A 22,883-nucleotide genomic window follows, 5' to 3' on the forward strand; every position below is an offset into this window, starting at 1 on the left:
TGTGAGGAACATGTAGTCGGCGGGTGCTTATTGTCAGACTGTGGCTCCAGAATTCAGAAAACCCCATGCTGAATGAATAAGCACTTCAAATTGGTTGGAGATGCATTCCCAAAACACCTCTCAGGGTAAGCCACGATGCTTCCCAACTAGTGCTGCTTCAAGATGTGGCTAAACACCTCCAACAAAATTCTCAGATACAAAAGGCAAAAGCCATTATATTCATAAGTCGGAATTTATTTCATACCATCTCACTTATAGCATTTTCAAGTACAACATTCTGCTCAACATCATTTACACTTGAAAACAGAAAAGCACAACTTGGTAAGGCACCAGGTTACGATAGTCTGGAGAGAAGGCCTTGCTCCCATTTTGGCTTGTGTAATACCTGGGTAGTTTCTCTTGAGTCTGTCAAGCAGAGAACAAGGTTATAAAAGGTCCATTTATACATACATGGTAACAAGAGATAACAAACAGTTTTGAAGTATGCTGTATTTATAAATTATAATGGTGGCCTACACTTGTAGTTCAGCCAAAGTGGCATTCTCTAAAGCAAAATTCTTATAAAATCTTCTCTGCAATACCAAGCTGCAAGTTTAACAATTTTTTAGCTTTGAAGTGAACCAACTTTATATTTAACTCAAACACGTACTTTAAAAACATTTTCGGCCCCAAACTCTATGTTCACGAAGAAATAAAAATGGAGGAAAATCTCAAGTATAATCGTACCTTTACTATTCTATAAAATGCAGCAATATATTTTAAAACCTGTTGCATTTAAAGGTCAACCCACTAGATTTTTAACACTAACAGTCCAAGGCGTTATCAACCCCAGTTAAAATTCAACTGTATAAAGCTTTCAGAACTGGGCCACACAGGTGTACTTCACTAAGCACTTTCCACCCGTGGCCTAAAGGCAGGAGGTGTGGAAGTCCCCTCCAGGGAGACCAACTGCAGCCCCATACACTGTCACACGCATAAAACTTCTTTCAAGTTTTGTGTTCTATCTTAAAAATGAATTTGCACTATACTCCATGCCATTTACTTTAATATAAAAATAGTGTTTCAAATCGCTTACCAGTTAAATAACTCATCTTCCCTCCCACACCTCCAGGCACCAGACAGGCAGAGCCCAGCCTGGGAAGCCTAGCTTTCCACAGATAGGTAAGCCAGGCGCGGCAAGATGAGACTGTATTCAGTTAGGTCTATTTTAAGCATTTCCACAAATCATTTTATTCCTTCAGGTTGTAACTAAATGCTTCAGGAAACTATGACCGACATCAATTCCAATGTGTTGAATAATCAATCAGTCTATGTATTTTAGTGGTTTAAAGATTAATCTTTTGTTAAACAAAGAAATTTGTTAACTTTATTTACTAACAGGAATAAATAGAACCCCTAACCTAAAGTATAACCTGATCTTTTACTTTTTCTATAGAAAAACACAAACTGGATTTCTTTTTAACATAAAAAAGACAACACAAAACCCACAGAAAAATAAAACTCTTCTATCTAACTGGCTTTACAGATTTCCCTCGTTAGTTGTGGATGTGACTTTGGTGGCTCTGGGTCACCCACCGCAAGCCCAACCCTGCAACTGAGTGTTCAGGCTGCCTTGTGGTGTCTCAGAAGCATTCCTACCAGAGTAAAAACTATTCTCCTGAGATGGCACCTTTTTCTCCAGAAGATTCAGCCCTAACAGCTGCCACCTTGAAGGATGTATTTCACTGTCACAGGAAGCAGCCAAGTATGGGGGCCATGGTCCCGGCATGCACCTGGCTGGCTACACGCCCCGCCCCTCAGGAGTCCTCAGAGTCCACTGGCCTCTGCTGCTACTGCCCTGAAAGCCATCTGTGGCTTTAACTGGTTGTTTTAACAGGTTTCAAGAGATGTTCATTTTATTTTTTGTTTAGATTTAAGATGTCCTAAAAAATGTATATATTAAGATACACTTAAAAACATACTCTGAATATAATAAAAAAGATGTTGGTTCAAAAAAGGGTCAACAAGAAGAGGAAGCCAAGCTTCCTAGCATCTGTTTTTGTAGCCACGCTTTTCCCCATTAATGGTGTGAAAGTCTGAATCAACAGCAAATACAGCCATACAGACCTATGTATCTGTGTGCATGAGTGTGCATGGGTGTGCACACAGAGAAGTACATCTTGGCCGACTTAAGAAAAAATTATCTGTGTTGTGTCCCACAAACACTTGCTGTTGGCCTTTCAAGAGTATTCACCTCCCTGCCGAAGAGACAGCTTGAGTATGGAGGTTTAAAAACAATCCAGACAGGTGCTCCCTGTTGCCCTCGTTACCTAGGATTGAGGCAGTTTGGTGCACGTATTACAGTACCGAAAGCAAATGTCACTTTCTGATCTCCACAGGAACCACTCCCTAAAACATGAAACTACTGACCAACACTTGCTTTCCTCCACATAGCACTTTGTCTGTGTTCATATGTGTCAACACAACTGGACTAAGAAAGAAAAGTCCCAATAAGCAAGTTTCCTTTTTTGACTACAGAGTGCCATACAGTCAGTGGGATGTTTTCTGTTGGTTGTTTTTAAATCATAAGTAACTGGGTATTAGCAATTGACAAAAGTGACTGGTTTGAGGTTTTGTAGGCAGAGGTCTCTCACTTTTTTTCTTAGATTTTTGCTCCTTAAAAAAAAAGGCATGGTTTGCATGGAGTTTCAAAGCTAAGAACTATTGTTACCATGGTTGACCTGTGTACATAATGCACTGTGCATTAAGTAGCCCTTAATCAAGAGAGGGTTAACCATAGTGTTCCTCCCTTTTGCTCTTCTGTACATTATAATGTAGCAGAACTTCATTCTTGACATCCAGATTAGAGGTGTCTTCTTCATATTAGATATAAATTAACCAGAGGTCTAGAACTCTAAATTTCCAGAGATGTGAAAAATGTTTAATTTACTTCAAAAATATCTTGCATAAGTATCTCATCCCTAAGCTCAAACAAACAACAAGCAAATTAAAGGCAAGAAAGAATACATAAAATTGAGAGCTCCTCCTATAATACATATACACACACTCTCGATATAGGTTCTACGCAGTAAAAGGAGTTGTTTCAGCTAATATAGCTTCTAATATCGATTTCATCCAAAAATAGCCTTTCTGGGTGTCTTGCCAGCATCATACGAAACAGCAGTACTTCTTCCACCAGGACTTGGAGAGGTTTTTCATTTTATCTGGAGTCCTGCTTTTAGACTTCTTTGGCTGTTGCTGAGTGTCCGAGTACTGAATGCCAGCGACGATGGCTGCATCAAAGACCTCTTTGAGGTTTTTTTGAGTCAAGGCTGAACACTCGATGTAGGAGGCGGCTTTGATTTCCTCGGCGCACAGCTTAGCCGCCTCTTCAGGCACTGGCTTTTCTTTGCATTTGTCCAACTCAATGAGGACTTTGACGTCTTCTCTGAGATCCGACTGCGTTCCGACTAGGATGATGGGGGCTTTGGGACAGTGGCATCGAATCTCCGGCACCCATTTCTCACTGACGTTCTGGAAGGATGAGGGGCTCACGACACTGAAGCAGAGCAGAAAGATGTCTGTGTTGGTGTAGCAGAGAGGCCTCAGCTTGTCAAATTCATCCTGCAACCAAGCAAAGTACCCAAAAGTTATGTTTTCATGAATTCTCATCAGTAAAAAGATCACCTTCACATTTTTCATGAAAGGGTCTGGCAGGTGATAGAAGACCCGCTGGTTCTAGAAGGAAGAGCCAGCATCCTTGAAACGATCCTACTGTTTACCCAAGCGGGGCCAGTGCACCAGCGAAGGTGTGGCAGCTGTCTGCTTTCAGGGCCAGCTATGGTCTGAACACTGCCAAACATGTTCAATGTGTTCATCGACACTCAAGACCTACTTACAGCTTAACATAGAAAAAGTGCTCAAAGGCTTAAAATGGACTTAAGCCTTCAGCTGAGTGTAACCCAAACCTACTCTCAACTCTTGGTACTTAGCTACTCTTCTAAAATTCAGACCACACCCATATTGATCCTCAAGACTCCCACTCAAACCCAGTCTACGAACACAGCTCCTCTCTTTACCAATCCAGCCCTGCCTTTCCCAACAGCTCCGAGTGATGCCGATTTCATCCCATCTGCACTGTGCACATGCTCTGCCCACACTATGCACAGCAACGCAGAGTAATGCTAATCAGACTCAAGGCCAGACCAGAAATGGAGTTGAGGACCTTTGTCAGTCCATTGTCATCGTGACTCAGAAAACTTGTGCTGCTCAGTGCCACTTACAGACACCAGTTAATACATCCTCATTCTGGCTGTATCTTCTTTTCCTCCCTCCTTCCTTCATTTTCTCCTACTTCCTTTATCCTTGCCAGTACCCATGGCCTCCATGTACAGTGCTTTGGACAGATAAGAACTGGAGAATAGGCACGCCCACCCTACCCTTAAAGTATAGAGAAGTGGATAGAATAAGTTAGAGTTGATTACAAATAAACCAACGGTTGTGCTGCCAATACTCTCCCGTGGTCATCCATTTAACAGACACACTGAACATCACCTACACTCAAGGCACAGTGGCAGGCGAGGGGATTTGGCTGTGAACAGACAGATGTTGTTCTCCAAATTACCATTTCTTTACAGAAAACATCCTATAGTTCCCTGTAGCACCATATTCAGCTAACTGACAACTTTTGCTCAACTCTTTTGTAGAAAAACATTTACTCTTTCCTATGTAAAATGTATATCTGTTGGTGCCAACCATCCTCAGGTGTAAATAATTTCCCAATGACAAGAAAAAGTTCAACGCCATTCATGTTTTTCATTACTCAATTGACACACTCCGATTATTTACCAAGTACCATTTACATCTACATTATACTCCATCCGTGGCTTTTTTCTCTTGGTATAAAAGAAACCTGTAACTTATTTGAATGTACTTTCTTCATTTGAGGCCCCATGTTTCAATTACGGGACGACAACCAACCAACTAATCACATTAAAGTCAACCAGCTAAAATGCTCAGCAATCAATGTGGTATTTCAGAATGTCACTTGTGAGGCTTCTGTAAGCGAAAGTTGAAAAAGTATGACTTAGCCAAATGTGGTGGCACGTGCCTATGGTCACAGTTACTTGGGAAGCTGAGGCAGGGGGATCACTTGAGCCCTGGAGTTTGAGACCAGCCTGGGTGACATAGCAAGACCCCGCTCTAAAAAAAATTTTTAAAAAGAAAAATAATGACTTAAGTTTCTTCATGCCAACTTTGTGATGAATAAATAAACACAGAAACACAGCCAGGTAGACTATGGCTCAGTCATGAAGATCTTTTAATGGAATGCTCCCTCTGTTCTTAGAGGGCCTCAAAGAAAGAAGCATAAAACTGAGACCAGTATTAAGGCAGCCGCCTCAGGTAGCTGCACCCCTGGCCATGCCCTGGTATCTGGGGTTGCATTACTGAGAAAAATAAAGGCAAGCACAAGGGCTGGGACTTCTGAGGGGGCTTTGGAAAGCTATCTCCCCAGATCTCTTGAGATTCTGGCTAAGGGGCTTGAGAAATAAAACAGAAATTAGACCCTCCTGCTCAGTGCCTGACCTGAAATCTTAGAAATAATGCAATACACACGTGCAATGAGGACAACTGGAATGCACCCTTAAGAAAAGGCGTTCTGAGGCCAAGCAATTTGCATGTGCTTGCCAGGTCTGTGGTACAGACACTGCACAGAAGTCTGATCAGGGTTGGCGGGGCAGAGAAACGAGACTGGATTCTACATCCCTCTGGTCTAGCTGCAACTTGATTTTTTTTTTCAGTATAAGATTTTTCCAAGTACTTTATGGGTCAAAAGGCTGAAGAATTTTCAGCTTCTATTGCCAATTCTCCAGTGAACTACTCCTATTTCAGCAATACTTTTTTCTCTTATGCCAAAGGTATGTTTTTTCAAGTCTCCAGTCTGTCTCTGATCAATCTGCCCTTGAGTGATGTAAGACCAGTGTTAAAAACTCCTTTTGACATCTTATAGACTCGCCTACCCTCCCTAACAAGAAAAGCCAAAAGTACAAGAAGTGATTTCTTCAGCATGTAGAGCCATCCATACTCTGCTCCCATCAACTTCTGTGGGAAACCCACACTCCAGCTCCACATCCCCAAGTTCCAGCCTATCTGTGCTCACGTTGATTCTCCAGGCATCTGAAGTGGAGGTCAGTGGACTCACTTAACCCTCAAGGCTCTTATGTCAACTGCCTAGAAGAGGTATGTGTTCCTTCCTCCATAAGGAAACTTGGCAGGTATCACAGCAAGTCCCCTAGAATGTATTGTATCAGATCAGGACTAGGGAGAGTAGAAAAGAACTGCCACTTTGACCAGCTTGGCTAGTAGTCTAAACAAAGACTAATTTATAAATGGGGGATCAGGAAAACAAAAACAAAAACAACTGACTTATCTTACCAGCAGCGTATTTTTCATAGTTTTTGAAGATGGTTCTTCTTCAAAAGTTTTGAAGTTGGTTCTAAAAGTCTACAAATTTTTAGATAGTGGTCTTATTCATTATTTAATTGGGTATACTCTTCTAACCAGTACACAAAGGTTAAGAAATACAGTAAATCTCATTGAAAATATTGCTAAGAGGCCAGAAGAATAATTTCCAAATAAACTGAAACTTACAAATGTAGCACCAAAACCTTCGTTTTTCCCTAATTATAAACTTTTTTGTGCAAAAATACTACTAAAGTGATGCTTGTGCTTCCCTGATTTTTAAACAGGAACAATTTAACTCTTCCTTGATGATTCAGTCATTTATGCAAAGTTCTTCTGGTAAAATTCCTATTTGTCTTTCAAAACTCTGCTCAGAGGTTTTCCTGCCAGGCCCAACCAGCCTGCACCTCTAAGCCTGAACCTCTTTTCTTCCCTTTGCTTGCTCCTTCACGAGCTTCCATTTGTCTTCCCTCCACACTGTAAGTCTATTAAGGGGCAGGCCCACAACTTATGTTTATACCCCCACCACCTGGTCCTTCTCTGGTTCATCCATTCTAAAACCACGAGATTAAGCCCTGCTATGTGCCAGGCACTATGCTGGGCACTGGGCATAAAACCCCAGCTCAAGAAGCTGCATCCTGCTTGAAGAGCCAACACTTACGGGGAGCCCAGTGGACAGTGATATTTGAGTGACATCCTGGGGCAGGTAGGTGCACTGAGCTTCTGCTCCAGCCCGTAAGGCTCCCTGCTAACTGTGCCTTTGGACTTCCTGTATTTTCCTGACTTCCGTCTTATCCTCAGGGTCTGACTTCAGCAGGTCCGATGGCTATGTTTACTGAAATGTTCCTCTGCCCGTGTTTTATTTTTTTTGAGATGGAATCTCTCTCTGTCACCCAGGCTGCAGGGCAGTGACGCGATCTCGGCCCACTGCAACCTCCGCCTCCCAGGTTCAAGCAACTGTCTGCCTCAGGCTCCTGAGTAGCTGCTATTACAGGCGCCCGGCACCACACCCAGCTAATTTTTGTATTTTTAGTAGAGACGGGGTTTCACCATCTTGGCCAGGCTGGTCTTGAACTCCTGACCTCATGATCCACCCGTCTCAGCCTCCCAGAGTGCTGGGATTACAGGCGTGAGCAACCGTGCCCGGCTGGCCATGTTTTAAAACTCAGAAAACCTGACCCCCTGGTAGACAAAGCATCCTCACTTCATACAAGGAAATGAAGCTTGAATTATAAATACCACCATTGCATTCAGAAAGATTCAGTGCTAGAAGTGACTGTATTCTTTGATTTTTCTTTTTTTTTACCCCCAAGAGATGGGATCTTGCTCTGTCGCCCAGGCTGGAGTGCAGTGGCACCATCATAGCTCACTACAGCCTCAAACTCCTGGGTTCAAGCGATCCTCTCACCTCAGCCTCCTGAGTGGCTGGTGGCTGGGACTACAGACAGTGCCACCACACCAGGCTAATTTTTTTATTTTGTAGAGATGATGCCTTGCTATGCTACCCAGGCTGGTCTCAAATTCCTGGCCTCATGCAATCCTCCCACCTCAGCCTCCCAAAGAGCATGAGCCACCACACCCAGCCTGATTTTTGTTTTCTACAGACAATACAATACGGACAGTGCTTGGTTTTTCCAAGCTGAAGTGCCCCCAAGCTATGGCCTGCACCAGCCCGGTGTTCCTTGGAGATCAAGGCTCCACGGTCTTATGTCATCTTCAGGTTTAAAAAATAAGATCTGTCCTTAGCTCTGAATCTGCTGTCCCAGAGTAGGTGAGCAACTTGGAAGCTCTGGCGTAGATGAGGCTCTGGGGGGCAGTGGAAAGCCAGTGCCTTCATAAACACAGATAGTCATGCGATGGCACCTCAGAAAGTGAAGGGGGCACTTTCACCTGCCTACAAAGTACCCCCGGAACTTTGCTGAACTCTAGAACATACTAGAGAGACAAGTTCATTAACTATCACTTTGCCAAAATCAAGTACCCCTGGGTGTTCACAAGGCACAGCCTGACTTCAATGACTCAAGTACCCACCAATGGGGGCTTCTTCTGGGGAACACAAAGAGGGAACCCTACACTCCCTGGCTATTTCCTCCAAGGGCCCGGCCCTCGAGACAAGAACCAGCGTTCACAATTTGGATAGAATAAGCCCAGTTAGTTCATCCCTCCAGCTTAGGACTGCTCTGACAAATGTATCTGTGCTTCGAGGGATGGGGCTGGTCCTAGCGAGTCAAACCATAGCTCAGGAAGGGAAATATTAACCCTTACTGATGTAAATTCCATCTTTTTCTTGAGCAAATTTCTTCAATATCTGACTCACTGGCCTTTAATAAAACGATTACAAGACATCACTAACTTAGTTTGGGAAATGATGACAAAGCATCACTGAAATTTTTTCATAAAAACCAGGGAGTAAGTAATAGAAACTTCTACAAGAGCTGTTCTTGACACTGCTTCCTCCCTTGCCTGGTTACGCAGAGCTGGGCCAAACCCTGCTTTATTAGTTTGGAGGTATCTTCCTCTGCTTCCTGCCCGCCAATACCTGGCCCCTGCCCACCCTCAGAGAAGGGCCAACAGCAGGGGTGGGTCCACTTCATGAGGCTTTAGAATGACCCAGTTACTGACTGAGGGAATCAAAGTTTATTTGGAAATCTTTAAAAGGCTGTTTCCTTTCCCAGCACTGAGCTGTAACGTGATACTGACCTGTCCGGCAGTGTCACAGAGTTGGAGTCTCACGGGCCGCCCATCCACAGACACCACCGCTTAAAAACAAAACCAAAATGACAATCAGGAGGTGTCTTTTAACCCCTTTCGGAATACTAATAGTTTTAGCTTTCACTATCATTCTCACTCCAAACCCCTCTGCTCCTATTCTAGGTCCTCTAATGAATTAAAGACTAGCCAAAAACAAGGAGGCCCTGTGGAGGCATTTTTGTATACAAACCCACGGCTGGCAAGTCACTCCATTACCGTGAACCAGGCAGCAAATCCCTGAACCCTTTGATGGTGCCCCTAGAAAGGCCTATGCTTTTCTCCCAGTCCTGGAAGATTTATTTTCCTGTCACACTTGTTTCAAAGGACCTAAAAACAACACTGGGGGTAAATGGGAAGCAACCCTGCAGTTTTAAATCAGTGGAAAACCTCACAAATAATTCTGTTTTCCCTTGGGAAAGGTTCCCCAACTTCAGGGTTTATCATACAATTCTAGTGTGTTTTGAGAACATGTGCAAACACAGGCTGCCCGCATTGTCCTGTTTAAGAAATGAGGGCACTCCTTATCTCTATGTCAGGTCAAAAGGAGGATTAAAAAAGAAAAAAGAAAGCCATGGCCCCCTTTCCACTGGGATCCGGGGACTCGGGGAGTGTGGAGAGGCCTGCAGCAGGACATGTTGTGGAGGTTTCTATTTTAATTAAGCAGTCAGTTTTGTCGCTTTCTACACAACTTTCTAATTGTTTCTAAATATTTATACTAGTCAGCTGCAGGGGTGGGGTGGGGGGAGGGGAAGAAACAATACCCTGCGGTGGGAACCCACCAGTACAGCACCCATTTCTCTAAGGTACCTTTGGGATGAAAGGAAGGTCAGAGAAGCACTTTTTTTTTTTAAAGAAGCAAGACAGTTAAGTGTTTCATACTAGTTTCTGTGAATTTTAACTTTTTCTTAAATTTCAAAAAGACCTGAATAGCAAGATAGAGAATTCCTTTCTCTTTGTATCTACCAATGGAAATGGCATCGCACCCGGTACATAGGAGCTTTAAGTAGCTTAAAGGGATCCTGAAAAGATACCAACAATCAGAATCCGAGCCCATGTGGGCAGGGAAGGTGGTGGGGCTCAGAAGAAAGAAATGGTGTTTACTCTCCAGGTTTCATCCAAACCTAAGCCTTCACGAGGGCCGCTCGCGCTTTTTCACTAAATCAAGTGTTTTCCCGGCGTCTCCGCGGCTCTTTAAAGCGGAGACGCCCCTTGTGAGCTGAGCCGCCTAAAAGGAAAGGAGCGACGCTCAGGTAAAGGCACCTGCGCGTCACCTTCTGATTGAAACTCTGCAGCGGCGCCAGCGACGTCGCCCTCAGGAAACTTTGCTCTATGCAACAAACTGACCGGGCACCCTGAACTCAACCTGTTTCACTCCTACTTATCTGTTGCTTAAATTGTGAGATTTTTTTTTTTTTTTTTTTTTTTTTTTGGCAAGGCTCTGACTGCCGCTCCGCCCTCCTCTCTCCAAGCCCACTCCGCCGTGGTCCTTTCGTGTTAGCTCCGCGCTTGCCCGGTCCCTGAGACTCAGGAAACGTCCTGCACTCCTCATTTGTCCGGCTTCCCAGCTGGAGCCGCGCCCGGGGCCCTGCAGCCCCCTTGGGAACCTCGCGACCCTCGCGCCACCCTCCTTCCCCTGGGTGGACCGCGGCCACGCGCCCCCGGCCCCGGCCCCCCGGCCCGCTCACCGGAGAAGTTGTCGAAGGCAGTAGGGATGTACTCGGTGGGGTAGCCGTTGGTGGTGTAGCTCACCACCAGGCTCGTCTTGCCCACCGCGCCGTCGCCGACCAGCACGCACTTGACGCCGCGCCCCTCGGCACCCCCCGCACGCCCCCGGCCCCCCGGCTCCCCAGGCCCGCGTCCCCCGCGTCCCCCGCGCTCCCGACGCGGCGGCACCGGAGGCGCCTCGCAGCGGTCGGGGAACGCGGGGTCCCCCTGCTGCGGGGGCATCGATCCGCGAGCGCGGGCTTGCGGTCGCGGGCTAGCAGGGCCCGGCCCGACCGCCCCTCCGCCCCGGAGGGTTGCGGTAGGGAGGAGCTGTCACCGACAGCTGCGGGCGCGTCCCCGGCCCTGGAGAGTGGCGGTTCCGGGCCGCACGGCCAGTAGACAAAGGCGGCCAGGGAGGGTCGTGGCTCCGCGCTCCGGCGGCGCCAGCCGCTCTGCCCTGCGCGATTGGAGGACAGCGGTCCGAGCGCCGTGGATCCCAAGCGCTCTGTCTCCGCCCGGCTTCCCGGCGACACGACGCGTGGGGGGCGGGCAGGCGGGCGGGCTGGCGGGGAGGGAAAAGAGGCGGGTCTGGCCGAGCGGCTCGGTCCCCGCGCCAAGACCACAGCGCCCCCCGCCTGCGCGCCGCGCGCCTGCACCCGCGCCCGAGGCGCCGCCGCGACCAGGCGGGGACTGCGAACACTGGCGCGGGAGGACCTGGAACACACGTTCCGGGGGACCCCGCGCACCCGGTCCGGGAAGCGACGCCCGAAGGAGCCGGGCCAGCCTCCGCAGCCTCCTCCCCAGCTCCCAAGAGGGTGACCACCGCGTGACTGGCCCGGGAGGTTCCGCTTTCTGGCGCCCACGCGAGCCAGGAAGCCTGAGCCGCCTCCTATTCCACTCCGTGGAGCCCCCGGCTGGCCACGGCTCCACCCAGGGGGAAAAATAAGTGTCCTGGAGGCCTGTCTTGCGAATGAGATTGAATTAACAGACAGCTTTTTTCCTTAAGTCTAACTGCAGCTGATCGTGTGATTTTTTCTCATTTTGAAGCAAAAGGATGCCAGCTCCATTGTGAATGCTCCTTTGACTTTGTCTTTCGGCATGCCGTGAACCTTTATACATGTATGCTCCAGAAATATTTTTATACCCCCAATTCCTTCATTTACTTAAAGGTAATTCGGAGACATTAATATGTCTGAAAAAATATTCCGTTTCCCTTTGATTCATTTCTCTCTCTGCCTTCCTTCTACATGTGGTCAACAGTCTATTCAGAAAAAGGACGCCTCTTCTCAGCCAAGTCAGAATACCAAGAGTCCTGGGGGTGTACAGCGTGGTGTGAGAAGGGCCACATATTATTAATACACATATTGATACTAGTGGTAGTAAAAATAACAATAACAAATACTGAACTTTCATAATGTGTCAGATACTGTTGTAAGCACTCTTCAAGAACTAATTCTTTTAATCTTAACATTACTTACAGATGAGAACACCTGAGACACAGAGATATTAAGTAACGTTTTGGGATTCCACAAGCTAGTAAGTGGCAATGCCAGGATCCAAACCCAAATAGTCTAGCCCCAGAGCCTGAGCTTCTAACCAAAATCCTGGAGGCAAAAATAAGTCAGTATGATAAACGTAATCTTGAACGTATGGCCATGGTCAGAATGCAGAGATGGATTTATCAAGAAGTTAGAAGCTTGAATCCAGGACCCCTGACTTGCAAAGGACACTTTCACATTGGAAGACCTAGCAATGTGTACACGTGGTAATATGTTTCTGTAAATTTTGAAAAAAAAAAGTATTTTAATCACCACCAGTTATGTTCACTGTCTTTTTAAACTGTAACTTACCCTCATATTGAGTGACTTTGAAGAGGCCATGAAGATTTTGGGGATCAGCCAAAGAAAGTGAAGTTGGGGAGACCCAAACAGGTTGTTTGGGTGTAATGGGATACAGAATCAGGATGAAGGTGAGATAAGGGGGATGTCAAGGATGCAAAATTTATGACAAATTGAGCATTCAGAGGCAATATCAAAAAACAACAAATTTAGAGGGCCCTTACTCTCAGGGTCAGGCAAGTGCCAATGTTAAGTTTTGAGCCTCAGGTACCTGACTTGCCTCTCCCTCGCCCTGGCTGTGATGACAGGATATATTTATGTGGTTTACAGTTCTCCTATGTAGATATGTTGTTGCTAGCCATCCAGGTATAGGAATGGCTACCACTGACATACCTATGACCCTCTGTGAGAGTCACATTGGTGCCCTTAACTGTCTTACTTTCCCCAACACTAGAAGGGTTCCAGTAGCAAGAGTAGCAGAGCTTGAGATGGGCAGAGCTGGAAGCTAGTCTGGCAATTCTTTCCATCATAAAGCACCTAATATCGGCAGGTGCGGTGGCTCACACCTGTAATCCCAACACTTTGGGGGGCTGAAGCAGTCAGACCGGTTGAGGCCACGAGTTCGAGACCAGCTTGGCCAACATGGCGAAACCCTGTCTACCAAAAATAAAAAAATTAGCTGGGTGTGGTGACTCACACCTGTAATCCAAATACTCCAGAGGCTGAGGTAGGAGGATCACTTGAGCCTGGGAAGTCGAGGCTCCAGTGAGCCCTTGATCAGCCAATATACTCTAGCCTGGGCGAGAGTGAGACACTGTCTCAAAAAGAAACAAACAGAAGAAAACACAACATTGTTAGAGAAGGTTTGGTTCTCTCTACTAAACCTGATCAAAACAGAAGTTGTCTGCTGTCAGAAATGTACCTGTACTCTAAATGCAGCAGATACACTTATAAATGCATCATACATTTTTGGAGAAAAATCACATGAAATGAATGATCTGAATTCCCATGTTTGTAAGGACATGAGGCTGTAGTAGTACAACAAAAAGCAAGTTCACCTGTGTGTGAAGTAACTTCCTATTGTTCCTATAGAAAATATCTTACAAAACTGAAGAAGTGATCAAAGGGTATGCAACTGAAAAATGAAAATAATGTCATAGAAGTGTGTCAAGCAGTTTATTAAAATGTCATGTCTTATGTATTTTGTTTAAGTTTATGGTGTTTGTTAGCCTTTTAAAATTTGTAACTTATTGTGATGCATTTCTCACTTTAAACATTTGTTTTTGTATCTAATTTTCTAATCTTAATTTTGTATTTTTTTTTCTTAATGAAGTCTCACAAATGTGATAAGCCTCAAGCCCTACAAAACTTGGCTTTGCCCCTCCATCTGGCCAGCTGTCAGTTTTTGTGTCCTGTGCCTCCCCCTCTTGCTTTTCCCCTTCTCATGCTGAATATCATCCCACGCCCACTCATTTGGGCCCGTTCTTCTGGACACAACTTAGTCAGCTCCCTGCATCCTTATCTAAAATGCCGGGAACTAATGTTTGCCCTATTCATGAGACTCTTCTGTAGGCAACATAGGAAATCAGACCCCATGCCAAACAGTTCGGTATTTCATCCAAGTCCAAAAGCAGAGAGATGACAGAATGCCCACCACTTTACCCCTTTACAGAATGCCTTTACTTTACCCCTTTTTACGTTGAACTGTCCCACACCCACTCATTTGGGTCCATGTTTCTGGGCTCGACTTAATCAGTCCCCTACAGCCTTATCTAAAATGCTCGGAACTAACGCTACAAGAAGCCCTCCAAGGTGTGTAGGTTCAAGTTGTATGATATATTTGTTTGTTTATTTGCTTATTGTCTGTCTCCTCTTACAAGCTCCATGAAATCAGAAACTTAATGTTGCTCATTCCTATATCCCACACTTAGAAGGAGGTGGGGCAAGTAGTAGGTGCTTAATAAATACTTAAGCAGTGGTAAATATGTAAGTGAAAGGAAAACATGTTTTGAACTTGACGGTTCTGCAAAAAAAAAAAAAAAGAAAAGAAGAATGTAAAACATGGACTCTCAAAACATGGACAGTTGTATTTTTATGCTTTTATAAAATATTTTTAGAGTGAATGAAGGAAATTTGACCACTTCTTGCAGCTATTAATAGAAAACCATGTCTTTGCTCAGTTTTAAGACAAAAAATGCATTACACCTCATGTATTCCCATTTGTTTTTCACCAAGACAGTACAACACCTTCATTGTGCAGTGGGCCTAGAAAATTCTGAAAACTGGGTGCAGAATTTCCGTTCTTAAGATCTTGTCTCTCTGAGGCCCTCCAGCCCAGCTGTGAGCATTCATCCCCCCTACCTACCCCCAACACCTCCTCCAGGACTTCCAGCAACCCACCCCTGGGTCCCCAACAACATGTCAGAGAAGGTGTCTTCTCCTCGAACTACAGGTCTGTAACCCCTTCCTCCTTCTTCCATGAACTTGCTCTTTCTCCGCTTAGGTGTCACCTCCTCCAAGAATGTTTATTTTTCTGCCTAATTTTCTATACTTAATTTTGTGTTCTTTTTCTTAATGAAGTCCTCAAAATGTGATAAGCTTCAGGCCCGACAAAACTTGGCTTTGCTTCTCCATCTGGCCATCTGTTCGTTTTTGTGTTCCATAGCCTCCCTTTCTTGCTTTACCCCTTTTTATGTTGAACTGTCCCACACCCACTCATTTGGGCCCATCTTTCTGGGCTCAACTTAATCAGTCTCCTACAGCCTTATCTAAAATGCTCGGAACTAACGCTTGCCCTATTCATAAGAATCTTCTACAGGCAACGTAGGAAAGCAGACCTCCACACCAAACAAATTGGTGTTTCATCCAAGTCCAGAAATGTTCCCTGACCCCTTATGTGGATATATTTGTGCTTGTCCCTATCACAGCCCTTATCTAGTGAAATCATCTACTGATTATACAACACCTACCCTTGCTCATAATCCCCTAAAAGGGAGGATCCCCAGTTCACAAAACTCTTCCCCTAGCACAGTATTAATACATTTTCTAGGATTTTTTCCATCAAGTTATTTTAACTGTTCCACTAGCAAATAATTAATAGTGAATTTGTAGTTTTTTACTAAAATGGTAAAAAGAAAAAAAGGTCCTAATAGACTTTCCACTGTGTACATGTCACTTTTGTATCTTTTGATATATTTAAGAAATAAATAAATTTTTATCTGCTCAACATATTCCTTGCCAGGTGTCATTGTCATCAGCATATTAAATATAAAGCTGTTTTTCCTGCTATTGATAATATTTCACCATTTACTGAGTACCAAATCAGAACAGCACGGTTTTTTTGGATCTTTCATTTTAGCAGGTCATATAACTCTGTGTGTTCATTCACTCTTTAAATGGTAACCCTTTGCCTTGGACACATTAATCTGATTTCTTTCCTTCAGCAGTGCCCTAGTTTTTTCAATACCCTATAAGAGGACATCAGAAGAATATTTCTCTAGAACTGGAGATTCTAAGCTGGGTTGTCTATTGCCAGCATGGCTGTCTGCTCCCAGAATTTCCTTCTTTGTATGGTTCTGGGCTAAAGTTGTCCGGAGACATGATTCTCAGAATTGAGAAGACTGAAGGGAAGTGGAGGAGGGTCATATGGTCAAACATGCCAGTGGATGGACACAGCGGTGCCCAGCACATCCTCACTAGCCTCCTGCTTTGCAGTGATATCATCTCACTGTTGGCTCTGCTGACCCAGAGCAGCCTTCAGCCCTCACCCAGCCCCTGGGCCCCAAAGAGGCTGCAGTCCCTACACCTCATGCCTCAAGCTTCCCTTCCACAGCCTCCAAGGGCCACATCTGCATAACTTACTATTGGCTTTTCTCCAAGTTCCCACCAGTATCCTGCCCAAGGGTTTCAGCTGGTCAGGGTTAGGCACTGTTTCCCTCTGAACTTCCCCAGCAATTCCCGAACTTGTGAAAGCTCTCCTTCCTTAACCCTGTACCTTGGAGTGGCTCTGATTTCCTGACTGGGCCCTGACCAATAGTTTCTTGTTTACCACTGGGGATGTCATCCTAGGAAAAAAAAATGACAAGGAACATGTCTTGACATGTTTCACTAGAGAAGATGGGGAAATCATATAAATGTCACCAAACCACCAAATGGGCCACCAGTGGCTCCTTTCAGGAATCACAAACATCAGCTAGTGTCATGGTAAGGGCTCAGACCACATGGTTGGTTGGATGTGCTGATACTAGTTTCCCTGCCTCCAGAAGTCCTTTTATCACCTGCCATCACCTTGTTGATAACTAGAATGGATAAATTAAGCTCTTCCATTGGTATCATGAAAGTTTAAGATGTAAAAATCAATCCTTAACTTTGATTGTAAAAATTATTTCTGAAACTGTTTATGTTGTTTTATACTAGTCAGATTAGGCTGTACTATGCTGCAATAATAAGTGAACTCAAAATTTCAATGTCTAGAAACATAGGAGTTAATTTTTTGGTCAGGCAAAATTCACAGCAGATTTAGTAGCTCTCCAAGGCAGCTCCCTTTCAAGTGGAGACTCAGGGATGCAGTCTTCTTGCATCTTGTAACTATGCCACCTGTGACACTCATTTCTGTGTGTGCATACCCTGCATTTCTATACATGAACATGTGCATTCCTGTCTGTATATGTACCCATGCATTTCTATGAGTGAACACATGGATTTCTGTGGGTGAACAAATGCGTATAATGGCAATTTTATAAGAGCTCAAAACTAAAAACCATATAAATGTCTAAAACAGTAAAATGGATGAGTTAGTTTGGTAATTCATGATATACTACTATTCAGTCAAGAAAATGAGTGAACATACAGGAATGAATCTCATCAACTAAATGAGAAGTGAAAGAAGTCAGACACAAAGGAGTATGAACTATCTTATTTGATTTATATAAAATTTAGAAATGGACAAAACTTGGCCAGGCACGGTGGCTCATGCCTGTAATCCCAGCACTTTGAGAGGCCCAGGCAGGTGGATCTCATGAGGTCAGGAGTTCGAGCACAGCCTGGCCAATATGGTGAAACCCCGACTCTACTGAAAATATAAAAATTAGCCCAGCGTGGTGGTGCATACCTGTAGCCCCAGCTACTTGGGAGACTAAGGCAGAAGAATCGCTTGAACCCGGGAGGCAGAGTTTGCAGTGAGGCAAGATCGTGCCACTGCACTCCAGCCTGGGCGACAGAGCGAGACTCCGTCTCCAAAAAAAAAGAAAAGAAAAGAAAAGAAATTGACAAAACTCATCAGTGCTAGATTGCAGAGTAATTGGGGGCAATTGTTACATTCAGGAAGGAAAGGGGTCATGGGAAACTTCTGATGTTCAGGCAATTTCTTGATCTGAGTGGTGGTTTTATAGGTGTGCACTGTATAGTAATTATTGGCCATATATTTGTTTCATTCACTTTTGTGAATCATGTTATATTTTTAAATTTTAAAGATTAAACAAATTCAAACATATAAATCATATTAAATAGAACTCATGGTTATTTGCATTCCAAAGAACTGTTTGCTTTAGCTTAGCACAGTGCTAATCACATATTGTAAACTTTTTGAATTAAATAACACTCTAATAAAATTTAAATGTGATTTGAGTACCAAAATCCTATTTATACAAAGCTTTTCCAGGAACATGAAGTACTGCACATCATTTACATCTTTAATATTTATTTTTAATGGGGGTATCATCTTCCACCACGGCTATTTATAAGTGTTTTAATATTTTTAACTAACTGAACTGGTTCTACAGAATTATCACAAGAGATAAATGGCAATTTATATGCATCAGTTCTGGAAGAAAAATGAAAGCACCAGGGAGAGCCCTTAGAGGGATGGCAGGTAGATTTGCCTAGAGGAGAAAGGCTAGACTCGCTGCTAACGTGGAAAACAGATGCTGTTCTAGGCAGGCTAAGCTACACTGGTGGCACCTTTCCTGCATTAGTCTTGGTTTATTTTCCTCTGTTAAATCCCCTTCTCTGGGTCTTCTCAGCTGTTGCAACCCTGCCATTCCTCTTTGATGAGAAAGGCCATCTCCATTCCCTGGGACCTGGAGCTGCTATAGCAATCCCAATTGGTCTTCCCAGCTGTCTGACCCTCCCTTTGCACAGAAAAGCCTCCTTCCCAGACCTTCAGAGAAACTGATTCATTTCCAACTTCCCTCCCCAAACACACATCACAGAAACTTTCCCAAACGTTCCCCAGCTGCCCAAATTCTCAAAGATGATAAGAACTCATTAGAAACCCCTCTTAGCAATTGCAAAACTGTGATCTCCCCTAATTTTTCAGTCACCCTGAAGATAAGAACTAGCCATGTAATCATTTCTCAACCACCATAATCACCCTGGCCAGCAATTCTAGAATCATGAGACTATCCTAGTTCCCTCCAGAAACTGCAGCCCCCCCCCTTTTCTAGCTCTTCCAAGCTGAGCACATGAGCACTCCCCCAGTCCTACAATGGGAAGAAGAAAGGTATTTTCACATATTCTAGTAGTTGTCAAAATTCATCGCTGGGTTTGCAATAACAATATAAGACTCAGAATGAATGTATGGACTTCCAAATGCCATATAAATCTGCTTGTCAGTCTGAGAAGAAACGAGCCTGGGCAACATGGTAAAACCTCGTCTCTACAAAAAAATACAAAAATTAGCTGGGCATGGGGTCATGTGCCTGTGGTCCCAGCTACTCAGGAGGCTGAGGTGGGAGGATTACCTTAACCCAGGAGACAGAGAGGTTGCAGTGAGCTGAGATCGTGCCACTGTACTTCAGCCTGGGCAACAGAGTGAAACACTGTCCCAGAAAAAGAGAGAGAGAGAGAGAGAAGAAATGAGTGTCTACTGTATCAAGAGGACTGTTTTCTCTATCATATGCATCCCAGAAGAATGTATTGAAAGGTAAATACTTATTCTACGATTGAGATCATTAAAGGAATTTGATTTTAGAAGAGCAGAGGTGTAGTCATTAGCTACATTATTTAATGGACCCATCTGACTCATGAACTTAGTGTGAACAATAGTGATCAACACAGACATGCTTAGAGTGTCAAGGAGTTGACAATTCTTGTAAAAAAGAAGATACCTGTAAAATATCTGTAATGCAAGACAGTGTATGGTGAGGGCAAGGGGATGTGCAAAGTGCAATAGAAAGTCAGAAGATGCCTTAGCACAGACTTCTGGATGGGGATGCAATCAACCCTACTCTGACCCAGGTGAGAAGACTTTAGCACAATCTTGGGTCCAAAAAGACCCTCCTCCCCCTCATCTTCCAGGTGATCACAAATCTACAACAAATTATAACCACATTGATTATACATGCATTGTCATATTTAGTCCTCACAAAATCTAAACCTGTGCTATTATTTCCCCAATTTTATAGATTAGAAGATGGCAGCTCAGAGAAATTGAGTTTCCTAACAGAATCAGGACTCAATCTCTAGAGCAGAGATTTTTTTTTTTTTTTTTTTGAGATGGAGTCTCACTGTCTTGGCCAGGCTGGATTGCAGTGGCACGATCTCAGCTCACTGCAACCTCTGGCTCCCAAGTTCAAGCAATTCTCCTGCCTCAGCTTCCTGAGTAGCTGCGATTACAGGTGCGTGCCACCACGCCTGGCTAATTTTTGTATTTTTAGTACAGACGGGGTTTCACCATGTCGATCAGGCTGAGTCTCGAACTCCTGACCTCATGATCCACCTGCCTCGGCCTCCCAAAGTGCTGGGATTATGGGCTTGAGCCACTGCGTCCGGCCTTAGAGCAGAGATTTTTACCATACCCTATAACCTTTCCATCAAACATTAGACTTACACAAGACAACAGAGCAATGAAGTTGTTTTAAGAAGTTTGTACTGATAGGCTTTAGCAGCATGGTCGCTGGACAGAACAACAGTGTAGCACCCTTGATCACTGATTCAGTCTGAGGTACACAGTACACATGAGTACGTACGGACCGGCAGTGAAAGACAAAGGAAACACTCCAAGGTTTTCCAGTGTATATTAGGAGAGGGGAGAAAAATAACAGTGTGCATAAATAATAAAACATAAGGAGGAAGGAGAAAAAAAGAGAGAAGAAACCCATGATAATTTGGAAGTTTTTAAAAGTTTTTAAAACTCCTCCTATTAGCTATTATTTATATTTATTAAGATAGTAAGAAGATTGTAAAGGTGACCTTAAGTAATTAAGAAGTAGAACATTTATCATACTCCATTGAAAGATCATTTTTATGCATGTGCCTGCTGATTTGAAATCATTTTTTTATCTACTCACTAAAGTAATGCTGTGAAGATTTATTGAGTCCCTTTATTAACTCCAAGACTCATTAAACAATCAACTACTTTATGTTTAAAATTTGTTTTCTCCAATTCTAAAATTGTATTAATTCAGATGGCTTTCTAATTGGTCAAAATTTGAAAGTCTTAAATTGCATTAAAAATATTTTATAGTTGTGGCTGTCTATAGTCATGGATGGCAGCATCCTTAGGATTTCATTAGGCAAAGACCATGGAAAGGCCTGTCTAGATTTGAAGATGCTGCCATCGTTCTGCCCACGGTGCTCAGCCCCTGGGGAAGTGCTCTGTTCTTTGGCACTCTCACAGCCTTTGGATGGCATCCCTTGTTGCTGCTCTAATGGGCTCTGTGAGCCACAGAGGCTCAAGGGAGATGCTCAGGGTTGCTCATCACTAGTCCCTTTGAGAGGCTGCAGAAGCCCAGGGGGAGGGTGCTGTGGCCACAGCCCCCAGGATTGCAGCATCCACACGGCCATCCGTGTTCTGGAACTGAATCCCAGACCTCTGTACCTCTAAAGGACAGCAGGAAATGAGCTTTGGGAACCACTGAGTAAAAAATTCCTCTGGGCTATTCCTTCCTAGGAATATAGAGGAAGCCCAAATGTTCTTGGGCTCAAGTTCCTGTAAATTTTGAAACTCTGCCCTTTGGGACTCCAGGGTGTAGAGTGAATTCCTGCACATATTCCAAGAAGACACCTTCAAATTAATTAATCTGAAATAACTCAGAAGATGAGTATGAACAGCAGGAAGGATTTTGCTGAATAAAAAATACCAATTTTCTTTTCCTTTTGTTCCTATTACTGTAGTCTTGACAGAAAAATAAAATAAAATAAATAAATGTCAGAGAAAGACTGCCAGGCAAGAAAGAAGTCAAGGACAAATAAGTGACTTTGTTCTGTTCTGGGAAAGAAAATGAAGCAGATCAATTTGTGTTGAAGGCCTTCTGTGTATCAGTGGGTGTCTTTACTATCAATGGGTGTCTTTACTATCTATAAGGGTGGAGACTCACATAATGAAAGAGCACCCATGCCACACCTATTTAGCATAAGGAAAACCTTCACCTTACTATAGGCCAGAACTTCAAAAGCAACACTTACTGGATACAACCTTTTCAGGGTACAAAATTTCAATTAGGCAGGAGGAATAAGTTTTGGAGATCTATCATACAGCTTGGTGACTATAGTGAATAATCATGTATTGTATACTTGAAAATGGCTAAAAGAGTAGCTCTTAAATGTTCTCACCTCGCTGGGCCTGGTGACTCATGCCTGTAATTCCAGCACTTTGGGAGGCTGAGGTGGGAGGATCACTTGAGCCCATGAGTTGGGGACTAGCCAAGGCAACATAGCAAGACTCCATCTCTACAAAAAAAAATTCTTACCAAAAAGAAAGATAAGTATGTGAGGTGATGAGTATGTTAATTAGCTTGACAATAATGATTGTGGTAATCATGTCATTTGTAAACATATATCAAGCCATTGCATTGTACATTATAAATAGATAGGATTTTTTATTTATCAGTTATACCTGAATAAATCTGGGGGGGAACACAAGAACTTTTTCAAGCCACTATGGGTTTACCCTTTCTTCTCAGACAGTAGGACTTTTCCAACTAAATAAGATAGATTGTGTAGCAGGAATTGCATTGGTTTGCTCATTCAGCAAATATTTATTAAGCACCCACTACATGTGAGGCCGAGAGTAGTTGGGGATATGTCAGTGAGCACACAGACACTCCATGAAGCTGATGTTTCAGTGCAACATTCAAAATAAATAAATGATGTAACATGTTCCAGGATGACTGTCACAGAGACGAAAAAAAACAGGCAGGAAGGTGCACA

General features: G+C 43.9%; 1 protein-coding gene across 1 annotated transcript; it reads right to left on the reverse strand.

Moving 5' to 3' along the window:
- Positions 1-213: 213 nt before the first annotated feature.
- RHOU (ras homolog family member U) lies at positions 214-11,441 on the reverse strand. Its single transcript, XM_016940557.2, has 3 exons — positions 10,878-11,441; positions 9,142-9,200; positions 214-3,603 (listed from the first exon to the last, which is right to left on the reverse strand). The coding sequence occupies exons 1-3, from the start codon at positions 11,137-11,139 to the stop codon at positions 3,148-3,150; spliced, it is 777 nt and encodes a 258-aa protein (XP_016796046.1). The 5' UTR covers positions 11,140-11,441; the 3' UTR covers positions 214-3,147.
- Between the last annotated feature and the right edge of the window lie 11,442 nt (positions 11,442-22,883).

This window comes from Pan troglodytes, chromosome 1 (assembly GCF_028858775.2).
Source record: "Pan troglodytes isolate AG18354 chromosome 1, NHGRI_mPanTro3-v2.0_pri, whole genome shotgun sequence".
Classification (NCBI taxonomy): Eukaryota; Metazoa; Chordata; class Mammalia; order Primates; family Hominidae; genus Pan; species Pan troglodytes.

Excerpts from the sequence above, each read along its gene's own strand:
- RHOU (XM_016940557.2), bottom strand. The coding sequence starts at position 11,139 with ATGCCCCCGCAGCAGGGGGACCCCGCGTTCCCCGACCGCTGCGAGGCG. Across the intron at positions 9,201-10,877 it reads TGCCTTCGACAACTTCTCCG|CGGTGGTGTCTGTGGATGGG; the intron begins GTGAGCGGGCCG and ends TTTGTTTTTAAG. Across the intron at positions 3,604-9,141 it reads TCTGTGACACTGCCGGACAG|GATGAATTTGACAAGCTGAG; the intron begins GTCAGTATCACG and ends GCTTGGTTGCAG.